At 30.9% G+C, this 19275-nt stretch overlaps 2 protein-coding genes across 2 annotated transcripts; one reads left to right on the top strand and one right to left on the bottom strand.

Moving 5' to 3' along the window:
• The first annotated feature begins 4170 nt into the window (after positions 1-4170).
• On the top strand, positions 4171-5232 carry LOC107887755 (fasciclin-like arabinogalactan protein 21). Its single transcript, XM_016811982.1, has one exon. The coding sequence runs from the start codon at positions 4171-4173 to the stop codon at positions 5230-5232; it is 1062 nt and encodes a 353-aa protein (XP_016667471.1).
• A 299-nt stretch (positions 5233-5531) lies between these two features.
• Positions 5532-7957, bottom strand: LOC107886821 (indole-3-acetic acid-amido synthetase GH3.6). Its single transcript, XM_016810900.2, has 3 exons — positions 7474-7957; positions 6451-7379; positions 5532-6343 (listed from the first exon to the last, which is right to left on the bottom strand). The coding sequence occupies exons 1-3, from the start codon at positions 7803-7805 to the stop codon at positions 5757-5759; spliced, it is 1848 nt and encodes a 615-aa protein (XP_016666389.1). The 5' UTR covers positions 7806-7957; the 3' UTR covers positions 5532-5756.
• Between the last annotated feature and the right edge of the window lie 11318 nt (positions 7958-19275).

Here is a 19275-nt window from a genome sequence, read left to right as displayed (position 1 = left end):
TAGTGTAAACATCATACCAACAAATTGCCATGATTATCAAATTCTTAAAATCCCGAAGGTTGATCCATATAAACCTCCTGTGTTAAATCACCATTGAGAAACACATTAATATCAACTTGGGGAAGGACCAATTATTAGATAAAGCTAACAAGAGCAACACTGGGACAATAACTTGCTTCACAACCGGATTGGACGTCTCTCAGTAACCAAACCCTGCCATTGGAGAAAACCCTTGGCTAGCAATTGATCAATTAGAGTTTCTTTTTTTGATCTTACAGATCTATATGCAACCAACAGTGGTTCGATCAGATGGTAGAGGGGCGAAGCTCCATGTACCAGCCGTGACAAGCGCATCTAGCTCTTCATGCATAACATTCTTCAAAATATCTAATTATGAAGATTCATGAATAGACTAAAAAAAGTCGTAATAATGAAATTGACTTCTAATTTTCAGATACAAACAATGAACAAGAGAAGTATAATCTTTGATCCTTAACTCTCCTCCACAGTTCATTGATTTCCAAAATAGAAACCATGAATTCAAAAAAATTTGAAAAATGAAAACTTGAATTGCCCTACCCATTTCCCATTTAATTTAATACAACCATAAAAGACCAACGAATACATTTAAAGGTGTTTGTATTTGTAAATTTACTTCCTTTGTAGTGAAGTAATTCTCAGTGTTTACTATTTAATACTTTCCCAACCATAATGCCTACCATGTGCACGCTTTGGTCCATAGATTCACATTTTACAGTTGATGAATATAATAACCGACAATAAATCAAAAGTCCCTCACAGGCTTGGTCCTACACGCAAACTTTATTCAAAATCAGTCTTTTAAGGTTTTCTATTAAAATAATTTTGCTTAAAGATTCATCCATGCAATGGTCTAGTCTTCATCGGTCCTACTATACGGTCCCTTGCTCTTTATAGGAATAAAATACTGATTTATTATAGGTGTGGCCATCTTGTGGTCATGACGAAATCCAGTTATAGTGTGAAAAAGAAAGATGTTTTAGATTACATTTTGTTATATTTATTTAAAAAATAAATTAATTAATTTTTTATGTTAAATTAAAGAGTAAATTAATTTTTTTGTTAAAAAATTTATCTATTTTTATTGTTAAAATAAATTTTTTTTAATATTGGGACCTTAATATATTTTTATCGAAAAAAAATGAGAAATATCCCCCCATCTTTCCTCACATCAGCTACAACAACATTCAATATGTAATAGCCCTAAACAAGTGTTTGAATAAAATCCAGTTGTAATCTCATGTCATTTATGTGTATTTTCTAGAATCTACACGCATTGAGGTGAAATGTAGTAATGCAAGACCCAATTCCACCACTCATCTCCATTCATTAAATCCCTACTTTATTACACCAGCTGGACCCACCTCCAAAATCTGGCGATGAAAAATTTAAAACCATCACCATCCATTTCCCCCCTCTATATATAGCATCAGCAACCCACATAAAATGGCCAAAAGGGTTCCCTTGCTTGTGTGTGGGAACCGACCAGTGCTGCCTCCTAGGAATAAGGAGAGTCCAAACACAGTATTCAGCTCCAACGTTACAATATTCTCTTGTTTTGGTTTAAATATCATATGGCTGTGGGTAAGCTTGTTTTGTTTTCTTTGTTCCTTCTTGTGGAGGTATTGCTGGTCCATGCAGTGGGTGAGGAATCTGATTCTGGGGTGAATGTGAAACCACCTGAGATTAAGGTCCATAAGGAGGACCGGCCTGGTTGGGCGATTCCAAGAGAAGCAGATGTGCCTGTTCCAAGTCCTGCGGAGTCGTCTCGAGAGACCAGAAAGGCTGAAGCACCAGGGATCAGGCGGCTAGGAAGGCATGATTCATCATCAGATGATGGCTCCATGGCTGCTGGTGGTGTCATCATTGGTGGACTTGTCACCGTTTTTTTCGCAGCAGTTTTTGCTTACATTCGAGTCACAAGAAAGAAAGATGATGTTCAAGTTCAACATTGACCCTTTTGTTTGTTTCCTTTGTTGACTTTTGAGAGTATGCTTTTTTTAGATTTTTCACATTGTTTTCTCCCCTCCTTTGTTTCATTGTAAAACTAAAGGTAGAAATAGAAGTAAAGGAGTTGAAGTTCGTACATAAACATTTAAAACTACAATACGATTGTTAATTCTTTTTCCTTATGTTTGTAATTATATCATATATGAATAATATCAGATGGGAATTAGCACAGCAGAACAGCTCTGTTTTTATGGCTTCGGTACATAATGAAGGAACCTGTCAAACAACACTAAGTAAATGAATGGTTGGCAAATTAGGGTTCAGGGTTTTCCGGAAAAAAATGGACCCTGCCTGCCTAACCCATTGAGTTGCATTGGATCATTTGTGAGGGCTATTGGCTAATTTGAACACTGAACAAATTAGGCCTTTAGACCACCTAGTCTGGTCTAAAAGGTTTGGCGGTTCATGTGCTTTTGGACCAATTTCTTGTAGATATCATTATTATATTTATGGTTGTTGGGTCTCTCTATTAGCAACCATTAGAGTTGGCGGTAGTGATTCCATGCTAACTGAAGTTGAGATTGAGATTGGCAACAGATATTGAAGTTTAATATCATTCTCTAAGTGCAAAGTAGTTGCCTGTTCGATGATGGATGGATAACCAGCGTTCTCAAACTAAACGATTCTGCAAAGGAAATTTATCCATCTCTATGGTATTTCCGTGCACTTTTTTTTTTCTTTTTTACAAGTAATGTTGTAAAATTGATATATTTCCTTTTCTTTTTTATAAATATATTTTTTAGAGAAATTATTAACGGTGACTTTATTTATGAAGTTTAAAAACTCTAGGTTTGTTTAGAGAAATTATTTGATACATCACTTAGAATTTTTAGATAGTCGACAAGTGTTTACAAAAATAAAATAATTTTAAAAGGAAAAAATACATATCACTTTTTTCAAAATTACTCATAAAAGTGCCAAATACTAACCCATATTATTATAATATTATCAAACCCGTTAGAATTTAATGTAAATATCAAAATGTTAGTTTTTTTTTTAAAAGTAATATTTTCCATTCACATTAAAAGCATCATCTCAATTGTTTCACCATGCCATATTCTCCTTTTTTAGCGAATATACCTAATAGATCTCTTTATTATAAGAATTAGACAAAAATAATTATTTTATTATTAAATTAATTAATTTAATTCCTATATTATTAAAAAGAATAAAATAATAATGAATTTCAATACAATTGATATTTATTGTTTAAAAAATACCATTTATTATTTAACATAATTATATTTTAAAATTTTTTTATGGTTTTAGGAATTGAATTGAAAAAGAGAAAAGAATTTACGTCAATTTTTAAAATAAAAAATTCTAAATTTTTTACAATTTGATTTTCTTTGATTCTTTTTATTAATATAAAAAATTAAATTAAGGATTAATTTCATTTAATCCATAGAATGATTTTGCAAGTGCTTTTACCGATTAAGTTTCAGATGATATTGATACAAACACAGCCCATCGTATTAAATTTTTTATAATTTAATTTTTAGTGACCATTTTTTAAATTTTAATTTTTTAAAATTTATTATAAATAAAAAATTAAAAAAAATATATTATTAAAAATTTTCAATAAAATATTTTAAAATATTCTCTCCGTCCAAATTAGATTTGTAAAGTCAAGCGTGAGGTTTTTATTGGGACAATAGAATATGTTTTTTTTAATAAAATTTAATAAATTATGACATCTTTACTAGGATAGGAGAGTAAATTAAGCACATATGAAATATATAGTTTTCATTTGTTTAATAATTTAATAAATACATAAGTTTATCATAGATTGATATGAATACAAATATAAATAGTATAAAATTTCAATTATTTATAGATAAAATTCGTACTTAACATATTTATTTTAATTTTAACATAGTTTCATTATTTTTAATTTATGATTTAACATATTTTATTTAAAATAATTAGATATTAATGTGATTAGCAGAAGTGGTGTGGTCCCTGGCTATCCATAAACAGAGTTTGGGGCTTAGTTATGAGTCCAAAATAAGTAAAGGTCCAAGCAGATGAAGGCCGAATATTGGACTTCTGGTTTTTATGCAGAAATAAAATGTGATTTACATTCCGCATGTTTCTCACTTTGCCTCGCAACCAAGAAAAATGGCTTGTTCCTCAAATTGGTGGCGTGCCCCTGTCTACTTCACCGTCTCCGTTTTGTTGGCTTTCCTAGCCATCTCCACCGCCCTACGTTCACTACCCAGAGACAATTCACTGCCGACAAAAACCACCATAGCTCCACTCCTTTTGGATGCTTCCAGCGCTTTAAGAAAATCGGGTTTTAATATCATAGCCACCCTCCTTCAAACCACCCCTGAAATCTTCATTTCCTCTCCACATTCCACAATCTTTGCTATCCCAGACTCTTCCATTGCAAACGCCTCTCACACTTCTTGGCTCTTGAAGCATCTTTTTCAATACCACGCCTCTCCTCTTCAGCTTTCCATGAAAGATCTCTTGAAGAAGCACCGAGGTAGCTGCTTCCCTACCTTGTTTCATAGAAAGAACGTGGCTTTAACCAAGGTTGATGAAAAAGAAAGAGTGGTGGAGATCAACCATGTGTTGGTTTCACATCCGGATATCTTTCTTAATGGCCCTTTAACAATTCATGGTGTTCTTGGTCCATTTACCTCCATGGATCCTCGATATGTTAACCAGGGTTGGGACCATATTCAAGCCCCGATATGCGACTCTAATCTTAGCTTGGTTTCTGAAGCTACCGACACCAAGAACGTGGTTGAATGGACCCATGTTATCCGTTTGTTAAGCTCAAAGGGGTTCGTTTCGTTTGCAATTGGCCTGAATTCGGTTCTTGATGGGATTCTTTACGATGAAATGAAGTTAAACTCTGTTACAGTCTTTGCCCCACCGGAGTTCTCGTTTGTAGCGTCTGCTTCATCTTTGCTTGAGAAAATAGTAAGGTTTCATATACTACCTCGAAAGCTCACCTACTTGGAGCTTGCTTCTTTACCTGCAAATGCAACATTAAGTACCTTAGCTCCGGACCATGATCTCGAGATATCCAAGGCCGTAAATATTACACAAGAATTGATGATTAACCAAGTTAAGATTGTTGCACCAAATATGTTTGAATCCAAGAAGTTTGTGATCCATGGAATATCACAAGCTTTCAAATTGGATGAGCTTCCTAACACCTCCAGATGAATGCAGTTTTATAGTAAAGAAGGATTCAATAGCTTGTAGATTCCATTAGAGGCATGTATATTTGACCTCTTACTTGTTTGTATACTTTTTGGTATTTGAGAGCCTGCCGGCCGGAGCTCAATATACATTGAGTAAAATCTTGAATTTGAGTATTGTGAATGAAATACAAGGATTTTCTAAACAAAATTTATCACTCTAGGAAGATTAGTTTGATAATAGGATAAGCAAGAACATGTATTAACTTTTTCTTCAAGTTCTGGTAGCTTTTTTCTAATATTATAATAGAAAGATTTAATGGGTTAAAAGTGCTGAATTTATTTATTTTTCTTGAAAAGGAATCTGGGATTGTGAGGTCCCACTGTGATACCAAAGAGCCTTGAGCCAACAATTAATTACAAACAAAGTTCACACCATTGATACTAAATGTGAAGTGAAACAATGTTCTCCCATTTTTTTTTTCCATTACAAAGAAAGATGTTGGTAAAAGCTCCTAGGATCACTTTCTCATTGCTTAACTTAATTGTTTAGTTTTGAGTGCACCATTGCTTGTGACCCGCTGTCCATCTAGGACATTTTGGACTGAAATAACTCGAAATTACCCTTGAACTTAGAAGCTCAATAATGGGAGCATATTTGACACACCTTGGTGTCTTGTACTGGTTTATGGATGAACCCTGGCTTAGAGCAAAGTCCATGAGCATGTCAAATGTGCCATTCTCCACTACCCTTATCTCCAATGGCCCAATAGACTTGTCACAAACTCGCCCTTGGCGGTAGACGCTGTTGAGTGATTCTTCAACTGTGAAGCAACAATCCTCAAAAACCGATGGCGCAATTAAAGTTGAATCTTTAACACTGAGTTCCCAGAATAGCACATAATGGCCAGGGATTGCCGATGTGTCTGCATAGCTGGTGTATTCTACCAGAGATGCTTCATATTGCAAAAGTTGGTTTGCAGCGGTTTTCACTGCATTTTGCAGTTCCACTTCATCGGTTTTATCAGAATCAATGCTAAGAGCAACGTTTTTCCTACATATGAAGTTGAATTGTGGGGCTTTGTTCTTGAATCCTGATACACGAAGTATGTCTCCAACACGATAACGATAAAGACCTGCAACATAAAACCCCATTTCCCATTTCAGAAACATTAAAAAAAATAAAAAATCAATAATGTATTGAATCAAAATGTTTTCAAGGCCTGCCTGGGTTACCACTTACCAGCATATGTTGTGACAACAAGCTCATAGTCTTGTCCAAGTTTGACATGAACAAGATCGACCAGTTGTTGTTTTTCTTTGTCATTCAGGGCCGTTGGTCCAGAGATGGAACCGGTTAACTCATCTTTCCTGGTCACCGGCAAGAACTCGAAATACGCCATGTTGGGAATAAGGGTGTAGGATACCTCACTAGGGCTGCAAAGTGGGTTGAGATTAATTCCGAAGTAACACTCGGATGAAGCGTACATGGTGCAAACAAGGGGGAGGGCGTTGCTGTAATAATCTAGTGCAGGAATGTACTGTGACATGGTTCCTGTAACGATAACATCTATGTACTTAGTCTCAGGCCACAGTCTAGTTATGATTCCTTTCCATGACCCTTTGCTACATTCTGCCTCAACAAAATCAGCAAGCTTGGGGTTAGGTTTCAGGATTTTCATGACAGCTTCCCTTACAGATGGATCAGTGATTTTAGAGTCTATAGTTCCTGTTCGAATATCTTTACAAAGAAGACTCCAATGTTTTTCGAGGAACTGGATAGCTCGAATGAAACCAGAAGCGAAAACAGCACCGACCCGAACGACATCTTCGTTTTGAAAAAGGCCACAAAGCAACTGAGAGTACATGCTCTGGTAAGAATCTAGGCATAGAATGGTTTCCTTTGGGCTTGTATAGTTGGTGTAGGGATCGTTAGGCCTATTCTTAAAATGTGAGCTTTTGTAATAGCTAGTTAAGACTGGACGAGCCACTAGTCCCCCTGGGGTCTTAGCTTCTGATTTTACGAACAAAAAATACATTCCTTTCCCTTTATCCAAACCTGGAAGAAATTGGCTCATCACAGGCATCAGCAAGCTATAAAGCAGCGATCTCCTCCCCAGTTCCTCTTCTATCGTCGGCATCAGTTTCCTCTCACCAGCAGATGTACCAGAACTAACATTAAACAATCCCATGCAACATCATCATCATCACAAAGAAACATATACATAAAATTGAACAGTATTTGAATACCATCTTATGAACTCACCTTGTTAAGAACTCTGATATAGGTTGAGAGCAGAGAATTGGTGAAGTATCACCGTTGGCAATACGCTCAATATCTGGCTTTAAATCTTCATACGTGACGACAGGGATCACCTTCTTGAACGTTTCTCTATCAGTACACCCGTTAAGACCATATCTTTGCAAGTACTCAACGTTGGCGCTACGAGAGAGAATTTGGGACAAAACTCGCCTTTGCACTTCATCAGCATCAGCAGTAACATCTTCAATAAACTTTAACACCTTGTTATTGTTTTCCACGACGATACCATCAATGCAATCCGCAGAGTCGGATAAGATTTTGGGAGCTTCGGGCATGGCTTTTTTTTGACACAGAAATAAACTATAAAAGCAAATAATAATATCTTTAATGAATGTAAAGAAAGGTATATCTTTGTGCAGCAAATGAAGTGAGACCAAGGAGATAAATATAGGCCAATCAAGGTGGGTGTAACCCACTAATCCCTACAAAATGTTTCAATCAAACAGTAATCAATGCACTAACCAAAATAAAAAGGCAATATCGTGTACAAATAGTATGCTTGTAGTATTTATTTTCGTCTTCGTTTTCCTATATATATATATAAAGTCGAATTTGACTTTTCTCCATTATCAAGGAATGTTAAAGGCGTAAGGAAGGTGATATTGTGATATATTATTAATTAATAAAGTGCTGGGGTTGTAAGGAAAAACCAGGAAACAGTATACAAGGAAGAAATCTCCAATAAAGTGAAATCAATGATGGGAAACCGTAGAAAGTAAGTGATAGGACGGGGCAATCTTGGGTGAACTTGTGTGTATTGTTTTAAAGTACAAAAGTTTTGGGTACTGGGAAAAGCTAACTGGCCACATGCGTGCATGTATCGCGGGTGTTATTAAAAAAACCGGCAGCGGCTTCAAGCTTCTGCTTCAAGTAAGCTTACGTGAATCCCTCCACGCAGACACTTCAAGTTTAAGTATTTTCATAGGCACACCATTGTAAAATAAAATAAAACTCCTACTTTACAAGCTATGGATTAATTTGGTTTATCACCCTTTTTAGCATTAACTTGACAATGAATCAAAATATATTTATTTTGATGAGGAAATAGAGTAAGTAGTGTAAGAAATAGTACCGTCCAAATCTTTTATCTTAGACATTCGCCTAAGAACTTTGATTATTTGAAGATATAATCAATTACTTGAGAGATCCACCACCTAATAAATGCATTATTAAACTAATACTTTCATTACCGAAAACATAAAAAAGTATTGAATTTTTCGTTTGCCATAGATTACATGTAAGCCATTGAATGGATGTGGATGGCAATGTAAGGTCACTATAGAGAGTTTCATATTAGCTGACAATCTGAAAATTGACAAGAAACAAACAAGGGGTCCCTTGCTCTCTAAATTAAGCTCAATCAACGCTTGCACGTGTTAAGGCTTGGAATTCTATACAAGTTTACTGCTACTATACAGATAGCTAGCTAGGTAGACGACGGGGCTATATACTATCTTGTAACATACATAAATGACCACAAAAGCTATAATCAAAATGCACCACCAATGTAGAATTTGTGAGTGTTGTTGATTGATTGATGATCTTAACTAAATAGCCGTCGTCCAATTTGCAATCCCACTCAATTATATATGCAAGTTATGTAATGCCCCTATATATGTATTCATTTTCATAATCATCAAAAATGTTTTACTATATATATTTTAATTTAATTGGAGATTGCGTACACTTTGAGGAAATCAAAGATATGGAGATCATTTTACCAAAAAATATAGGAAAGTAACGTTACAGTTATTAGATTATCATATTGCCTTACATGCATACATATATGTGTATATATGTGATAGAGTATGTGACACATATCGAATTTCCCATTTTATACTGTTTCATTTCTTCAATCAAATAGCTTGTGGACTCCTCTTTTATCATTTTTTCTTTTTTGGTTATTAGTGTATTATTAGTTTATGTACACAATAATTGATTCTTCAAATTTATTATTTGAGCTAATCTTGACTTTTTAACATTTTCTGTTTCTCTTATTGCTTTTTTTTCTAAATGAAAATTAGTCTGATAACAACTTGGTAGAACTAGGAAAGGCAATGAACATAAATAAGTCCCATTCCATTATATATATATAGTTTTTTTCATTTTATTTTCAGAAATTTACTTTGTTGATGACACTATTGTTAATGGGTTTTTGTTCAATTTGAATATACATGATCTTTTAATATTTAAAGTTCAAATTTAAATATTAAAGTCCAATTAATAACACATTCAAATTTAACAGGAGTCCAGTTAATAATATTATCAATTAGAATTTAATTTTAAATTAGAGAAAATTTTTGAAATTAAAAATAAAATATTAAAATTCAAAATTTTGAATATTACAATGATGGGGGCATAATTAAACCAAAGCAAAGATCAATACGATTAGTTGTAATAGCTTAAAACAAAATTAAAAATATATATATATATATTTCTTTTGTTAAGAAGGTGAATTAAGAATCGATTGGATAAGTGAAGTGAAAAAAAAGTTATGTTCATTGACATTTCATCTATAAAAAACCCTTAAGCCTCTATCTTTATTAAAAAAGAAGAAGAAGCAATTTCCATGGGTTGATGGAATTATAGTGATGAAAAAGTGAAGCTAAATATTAATAAATGTTGGGTATAGTTGTAGGGTATATTGTATTCTTAAGGAAAGAATGCATGTTTGAAATTTAGATATGACATTGTTAGGAATGACAACCTCAAACCCCAACATGGACAATTAAAATTAACATGAAAAATACCAAAAACAAATTTCATTTCAGGATAAAATTTAAGAATTTAGAAAAACAAAAACTAGGCTTAATGCACGAAGGTGAAACAAATATGTATATATATATAAAGTCTATGTTAAAAATAAATAATGTTTTAGTTAAAATGGTAAAATTGATATTTTAAAGATATGATGTCTTAGGTTCAATAGTTTTAACTTATTTTTGAATCGAGTTAATTGTCAATTAACTTATAACATTAACTCAATTAAAAATAAAAATATAGTATTCATAGATAGATAATTAAACCTTTTTTTTAATGCTTAAATGCCAAAAAAAGCCCTCGTAAAATAATTTTTAAAAAACTAATTAAGTCCCTAATAAAAAAATTGCAATCAATTGAGCCCATAATTAAAAGTTAGTAATCAACTGAGTCCTTGAAATATAATTTCTCGTCGAAGCCCTTGACTGGCCGTTTAAGTGATGACGCGACAATAATAATGGCAAGGGGCTGGGCGGGTCAAAATTTTCCCGACCCCGAGCTTAAAAAAATTTAACCTGCCCTGAGCCCGAACTCAAAAATTAATTATATACCCAAAATCCCAGTCCTACTTAACCCGAGTTCAAACTTTTTTTTTGAAATTATGATTAATTAAATTCAAAATTATAATTTTTAAAAAAACCATGCTTGAGATGATTAAGTAAAAAATATATATTACATCATAGAAGAAAAGAAAAGTAATAAAATGAGAGGGAGACTTGGAAAAATAAATTAACATGGGAGGAGAAAGAAACGGTGTGAAATGGGAGTAAAAGTGGTAAAATGACGTTGGTAGTGATAAAGTTTAAGATTTCTTTTAACCTAATTAATATTAAATATATAAGGGTAATTTTGTAAATATCTCAAGGTGGGGTAAATTCATGCTAAACTCAATCCCGACCATTCTCTAAAATTAACCCGAGCCGCCCCAAAACCCAATTTCAAGATAAAAATTCGACCCTATCTAGTTGAATCTACTCGAACCACGTCGGTTTTGAATTTTTTTGCCATCCTTACATGACACTTGACATAGTGACTGACATGGAGGACTTAATTGATTTTTTTAATTATTCTACGGGAGCTTAATTGATTTTTTAATATTAAAATTATGAAAAACATAGTAATTTCTAATCTTTTAATAATTTATATAATTTTCTATAATTTTTTACATTTTTATAATATTTTAATAATTTCTAAAAGCTTTTTAATAAAAAAAAACTTCTCTTTTTCTTCTTCCTCCTATTTTATACCTTAACTTCCCTCGTATAATATTTCCTCTATCAAAACCATTACTTATCAATCATCTTAAGCCATTAAACACTAAACTCATTATCAATCAAATCTTTTAGTCGACACTCCTTATAAGTCCAATCACCATCACACTTTAAGCTCGTTATTTCATTATTATCTAAATTGAAGACTCCAAACCTTAAAAATAAAAATAAATCTATAATTTCTTAATTTTCTTTTTATAATTTTGTAACTTTTTAATAAGTTTTATAAAATTTTTTAATCATTTTAATACGCATATATATACTTTCTTATACTTTTTATAATTCCTTTTATAATTTTTTAATATATTTAAATATTTTATAATATTTAATAAATTTTATAAATTCTCAATTTTTTATAATTTTCTTAAAATTTTATAATATTTCTATTGTTTTCATGTTTTTATAATACTTTAATAATAGTTAATCTTAAATAATTAAACAATCAATTAAGATATTGTAAAATGATTAAAAATTAATTAAGCCCTACACATTAATATTTTTCCGCATCAAACACTACATTTATAGCGTTATTTTCTTTTTCATGTTAGTTATCACATCAGTCACTTCGTTAACACTTAACAACTTGTCAAAAAATTTAACATAAAATTATAATTAAAAGTTTCAATTAATTGCTAAATTACTGCAATTTTCAATTAGAAATTTAACTAATTTTAAAATTAATTTACAGGTACTTTTTTAACGTTTAAACCATTATTTTAATAAAATTAAAACTTGTAAAAGAAAAGAGAGAAACCGATTTAATTTTATTATCAACAAAGAAAGATGAGTGACAATCAAGTCGTTGACTTGATTGATCCCCACATACCGCCCCCTTCTCCGGCTGTTTCCTTTGCTTTTGTCACAGTCACTTTCACATCCACGTGTCTATTGTCCGTTGGCTTTCACACCCTTGTGTCTTTGTTTTATAAAGAAAAAAAGGGTTTGCTTAAACAGGAGAAGAGAGTAGTCGCCCCACCGAGGCGGAGTTTGCCTTGTGCCCTGCTTACTACACAAACAAAATACATAAGACGAAATGAATCTTTAATTAATAGGTTAAAATGCGTTGTTAGTCCCTGAACTCATATTGAATTTGAGATTTAATCCTTGTCTTTTAAAAGTTAAAACTTCAATCCTTCTATTTTTTTTTCAATTTAAAATTTTAGTCTAATCATTATCATTATTAATAGTTTTCAATTTTTTACTAAAATTTGTCAATTTATTATGCTTATTTTCTGTTAATCATATGGCATGTCATAGGAGGATAGCTTAATAAAAATTATAATTTGACAAATTTTGATAGAAAATACTTATAATCTTAATGACAAGATTAAGATTTTTAAATAAGAAAAAGGAGAACTTAATTTTTATTAAGTTCATGGACTAAATCTTAAAATTTGTCAAAATACAAGGACTATTTAACCTAATTAATAAAAGAGTTAGTAAATTACTAATAGCAATAGTTGTAGAGATATGTAATTTTACGTACTTATCAAATAAATATCCATTACTGGGAATGTTTTGGCTAATTTGCTTGGTTTAGTTAGTGAAAGCAAAATTTGTTAATAATAATAATAATAATAATAATAATTTAAGTTATTCTCTCTTAAAAAGAAAAATAGAAAGAGTTGAGTTATTAATCAAGAATCCTAAATTTGGCATGCATATGTTATTAACATTATCTTAACGTTATTCAATTATCTTACTTGAATCGGACAATTTAATAATATACAACTCAACTGAAAATGATAATTGTATTAAAAATTTAAGGGTAAACTTCACTCAATTATTGGCAAGTTTTTTTTAGTCACTCAACTGTGAAAGGTTATAAAATGGTCATTGAACTATTTAATTTTGTTTTTGGTCACCCAACAATTCAGATTTTTCTTTTTTGGTCACTAGCCGTTAAATTACTAATGGAAAGATAACTTGACAACTTTTAAAATTAGCATAACAGTAAATTTAACCATCAACATTTATATATCGTGTCAATTTAGTCTTGATTCCAAAAGAATTAACCCTCAACATTTATACATTATGTAATTTGTCTCTTTTTTTAAACAGTTGTACTTTTATTTGTGACATTGGATGGTAATTTTAAATGAATGAGAAAAGATAAAAATTATTATCTTAGATATTTCTGTGTTTCAATTTTTGATATATTTTCGATCAAATTTAGTTGATAAAGTAGAGATTAGCAACATGAAAAATAAAGTCTTGTAATGACCCAATTTTTTAATGGTATCAGAAAAGGTAGTTTTGGAATCTCATTTTTGTAAATCAAGTAAGTAATTATTAAATATTAACATTTACCAGGATAATATAAAAATGTATTAAAGTTTGGTTAAGATATTTTGTCAAATTAATAGTTAATTAAGGTCCATGGACTAAATTGTAAAAGTCCAATCGCTATAGAGTTTTAATTGTCAAAAGTTTTGAGGACTTAAATGACAATTAGATGAAGGCTTAAAATGGTAATTAATCCATTTCGCAATATGAACTAGTGGAAGATGATGGAAGATTCCACTAATTCTTGATTAAAGATGAATTAAACTAATTAAAACATGATTAACTTAATTAAACCAAGTTAATTAACATTTAAGCATAGTATAAAAGGGCAAGATAATGGATATTTGTCATATTTTTCTTTTTCTCCATCGTCCAAACATAAAAAAAAACCCAAAGGATAAAGCTTTTGTTGCTTCAAAAACATTCAACCATCAATATCAAGGTGATTCCAAATCCTTCTCTTGTAATTTTTATGAATTTGGAGTCATGAGAGCTTGATTTAACTAGCCTATGTACTAATTTCTAAATTTTTTGGAAGTTTTCATTGTTTATTTCTTGAATAATTAGGCTTGAAATTGATAGATTCTGAGCTTAGAATATAAAAAAGGCTAGATTGTAAAGTTAGTTAGCTTGTTCGTTAACTTTGTTACATTAGGGACCAAATTGAATAAATGTAAAACTTGTTATGAAATTATGCTAGAAGTAAAAAGTATAGGTCCGTAATGAGAATATATGAAAATGAATTTTAATCCAAAGCTAGGAATTGAAAGTTATGACTATCCCGACTTTAGGGACTAAATTGAATAAAATACAAAATTTTAGAGGTATAAATAATTAAGTTCATATAGGATCATACATATCATAGCATAGGATGAAAATATTTGGTATTGATTTATGATATAAATTGATTATTTAGATAAAAAATTGGATCGAAGTGGAGTTGATCGGGGAAAAACTAAAATTGTAGATTAACCCTTGAAGTATCCACTTTACATATTTTGTAACACCCCCATACCGACTTGATCGCTGAGTCAAGGCATCAGGATGTCACATTCGTTGCTGGAGCAACTACTGAAAATTTCAGATCAATTTATCATATTATTTAATTAATGTAGATCATTAACTAATTATAATAATAATTGAATTTATGATAGAACTAATTATGACTTAAAGGAGCTCATTAAAACATCCACAATTGATCAATGGTCAAATTGTAAAGTTCATAAATATTTTTGAACTGTTGTCACGATGTTGGGGTTTCCACGTTGTGACATGGCGAACTTGTCATCGTGACGTCATCTCCATTTTCTTACAAGTTTCACGCTTTATTTTTATTTATTTAATTTATATTATTACCTGAACCGTATTCGGATGTCATAATCGCCACTTCATTTTACTTATCATCCACTTACATCTATTTCTAATCTCAAGTCCTCATAAAAACATGATATTCAATCAAAGATAACAAAGTTTATTAAATTAACACACATATTAAAGTTTTACAAATAAGACCATTGGAGGGCTTGCATTTGAAAAATTAGTTTACCCACTTTATGTATATTTCATATTTATTTCTAAATTGTGCCAATCAATTTAATTCTTCATAAAATTTTAACAAAGAATTCAATATCACATCGATTAACAATTATTTACTTATTATTTTATCAATTTGTTTAAAATATACTCACATGTATTAATGATTCCATCACCTATAACCATTTCGAAATATTTCAAATTCATCTATTCTATATATATATTCACATATTTTTTTCCTCCTCCTCCTCTCCATTCCACATCCTTTATGTATATATTTGTTAGAATCTTTAACTTTTAGTATATAACATGCTTATATGTAACATTATCTATAATTTCACTATTTACTTATGTGTTCATATCAAAGCTATCCACTTGAGTCATAGTCACTAAATTATTTATATCTTGAGCTACAAAATTTGAATTAAGATCTGCTTGATGTTTTTGAAACTAGACTCAAATATCTCTTTACCATAAAAAAATTCAGAATTTATGACTTGGCTAATAAGTACAGTAAATTCTTCAAATTTGTCCCTGTTCTGTTGTTAGACAGCTTCAACCTTTCTTTACTAAAAATTAATTATCTCTTAGTATAGGGTTTGGATGGTGTTTCCATTTGTTTCTCTTGACAATAGACTCATTAATAATTTAAAAATATAAATTTTAAACCCTAATCATTTTTTTACAATTTTTTTTATGATTTTCCAAAGTTAGAATAAGAGAACCCGAATCCACTTCGACCTTATTTCACGAAAACTAATACATCTAAAACTATAAAATTCTTTTCTTTCACCGTTTCTTTCATATGAAACTAGACTCAATAAGATTTAATTACATATTTAATTAAATCTCTAACTAAATTTCTATAATTTTTGGTGAATTTTCAATGTTAAGTCACTGCTGCTGTCCAAACTGCTTTAATGAAAAAAATATTTTCTTTTCCATGGTTTTTTGCACTATCTTTCATTCATTCACCCTATAATTGCCATATTTTTTTATTAATATACAATTTAGGAACTTATGTTTATGTGTAGATTACATTTTCATTTCTTAATTTTAGTACTTTTCACCATACAAATCACATTCTCTCTTACCAATTTACTGTTTTAAGTCTCTATTCTTCATCAAATACTTTCTATTTCTAGTATTTAGATTAAATATGTAATACCCCCTAATCCCAAACCGTCACCGAAATAGGGTTATGAGGCATTACTAGATTTATACACTAACATTTATACAAAACAGAGTCATAAATTTGCATTCCAATTCAAATCCTTTCAAATTTCACCATAAAGTCCCTAATATGGGCCTACGGGGCCTAATACATGCTTTAGAAGTGATTCGGGACTAAACTGGCAACTTTAGAAAATTTTCCTTGAAAATAGGGGCACACGCCCGTGTGGCCTGGGACATGGCCGTGAGGCCTGGCTGTGGACAAATCTGACTTGCACACACGGCAGTGGGAACAGCCTGTGTGACATAAACAGAGAGCTACACAGCCTGAGCACACGCCCATGTGACTTTGCCATGTGAAAACATGATTTTTGACTATTTTAAAGCTATTTTCACAAGCTAAACACATCTAATTCATGCCCAAACATTTACTAATAGTTCTTAAATCAAATATCATTCATTATGCCGTTCGAACTTAGCAAATATTCATTCATTCACTTCAATACCTCTTAAGGATTATGTACCACAATTCATATCAAAATTATACTACATTATCATACTACTCAAACTCATATAAGTTTAACTTCCAAAATATGGATATTTCATACCATGCTTCAACAACTTTCATGATTATTCACTATCATGTACAAAATAACACCTTAACAACCTAGGTACATGCCATTTTACCAAAAGAAAAGTATTCACCACTTTAAGTCCGGGATTGGCTTGGATGCTGAGTCCTTAGCTTTTTTTCGTACCTAGTCCTGCGCACGGAAACATACAATTCGCTGAGTATACACTCAGTGGTATTTCTATAAACTAATACTTAAAACAATAATAAGCTATGTATATACATTGTAACTTAAACTTTTTACTTTCATAATCTTAATAGCTTCACCCCTTACATTCATTTTACATCTCTTCTCTGTAGCTAAGCAATTCATATATATATATTTCATGTTTTTTGATAACGTAAACATTTGTAAATCAATCACTGTCACTTAATCAATATCAAACAGTTTTCAGTACTTTCATTTACCCATATTAGCATAACTCGGACCTAAACGGATACGTGGATCCAACCCACACACCGGGGATAATATACAGTGTTTCATCGGTCGAAACCAGAATACACCGTAAGGCAACAATAACAGTAACAATAACAGTCATAATCAGGTACGAAGTACCTCTTCGGAACAAATCCAGAACAGTTACAGTAGTAGACACATATAGTGTCTCATCGACACACAGTCGGAATATCTCTGAACACTTCCAATCCTATGGCATGCCAATTGTATCCAACTTGCCCGACATTGTTAATAAGGTATTCAAATCGTTTCATTTCAATACAGAAGTAGTAATATTTTCTATCAAATCATTCATTATAAATTCTAACTATTAAAAATAACAATTACATTGTATTAAATCATTAAGCATAGTTTATAGAAATACAAACCGAAATTTTCGGGTTTATTCGATATCCTCGTTTACTTTCTCCTTTCCTTTTTTTGATGACGTTTCTAGTGCTACATTGGCTGCATAAAATTTAACATTTAAAATTATCAATATATGTTATTTAATAACATACTCTTTATTTTCCATGTAACTTTTACTATATTTCCAATTAGGTCCTACCACCATAACCATTCTTTTTCTTCAAATAACCTTATAAATTTCATTTTATACCTACTTCAAACAAGTTTCAACTCTTAATATTCAATATAAAATATCAATTCTACAATTTAAACAATTTAATCCCTACTATAACAAAACTTATATCTCTATTTACATTTCAATCTTTCTCCCACTTCTAACTTGAATTCCTATCAATTAAACCCATAATTCTTCAATTTATACAACTTAATAAACATCTAAAATTTCACTATCTTCCTAAATTTCAACAAAATTCAAGTAGGGCTTTGTTCTAGGATTCCAAAAACATCAAAATTACAAGAAAATGGATCAAATTGACTTACCAATTAAGCTTGAAACTCTAAAACCCTAAATTTTCCTTTTCTTTTTCTTTCCCTTTTTTCTTCTTTCTTTCCCTACTATTCGTGCCCTTCTTTTTCCTTTTTCTTTATGTTTTTATTTCTTTTATTTATTATAACTATTATATTATTATATTTTAAATTATAATTATTATTTCTTAGATAATAAGTAAATACTTATTTATACATATATTTGTACCAATCAAAGCAATGCAAATGTACTTATGCATACCACACACTTGTCACATAAGGCTTATTTATTAATGTAGTCCCTTGACTTTTCTATAGTTTATAATTAAACTTTTACCCTATATTCAATCTAGTTCTTTCACTAAATTTGCTTTAATTCAAGCTAATTCACTTAACCAAAGTCTAATTAACTACACTACTAGCTTTGTAAATATTTCTAATAAATATTTATGAATTCATTTTGCAGAAATTATGACCCGAAAATTTAAATTTTTGATATCCGTAAATTTTGGGTCGTTACAAAATACATGTTTCATACATCTCATTCAAAACACCTTTAACTCAAGCTATTGAAATACAAGTAGGTTTAGTATGAAACTTACCTCATTTGTCAAGAATTTCTTCATTTCTTATTCATTTCCATGCATTTCTCATCTTCACCAGTTTCCTTCATTTTTTTCTTCTCATTTTCTCCACTTTCAAATACCATTTTCTTGTTTCTAAATTGATGAGCATATTCTCTAGAATCTCTACTTCATCTT

Source organism: Gossypium hirsutum, chromosome A03 (assembly GCF_007990345.1).
Source record: "Gossypium hirsutum isolate 1008001.06 chromosome A03, Gossypium_hirsutum_v2.1, whole genome shotgun sequence".
Taxonomy (NCBI): Eukaryota; Viridiplantae; Streptophyta; class Magnoliopsida; order Malvales; family Malvaceae; genus Gossypium; species Gossypium hirsutum.
Note: the sequence above shows the minus strand (reverse complement) of the source record. Positions and strands in the feature narration are given on the sequence as shown.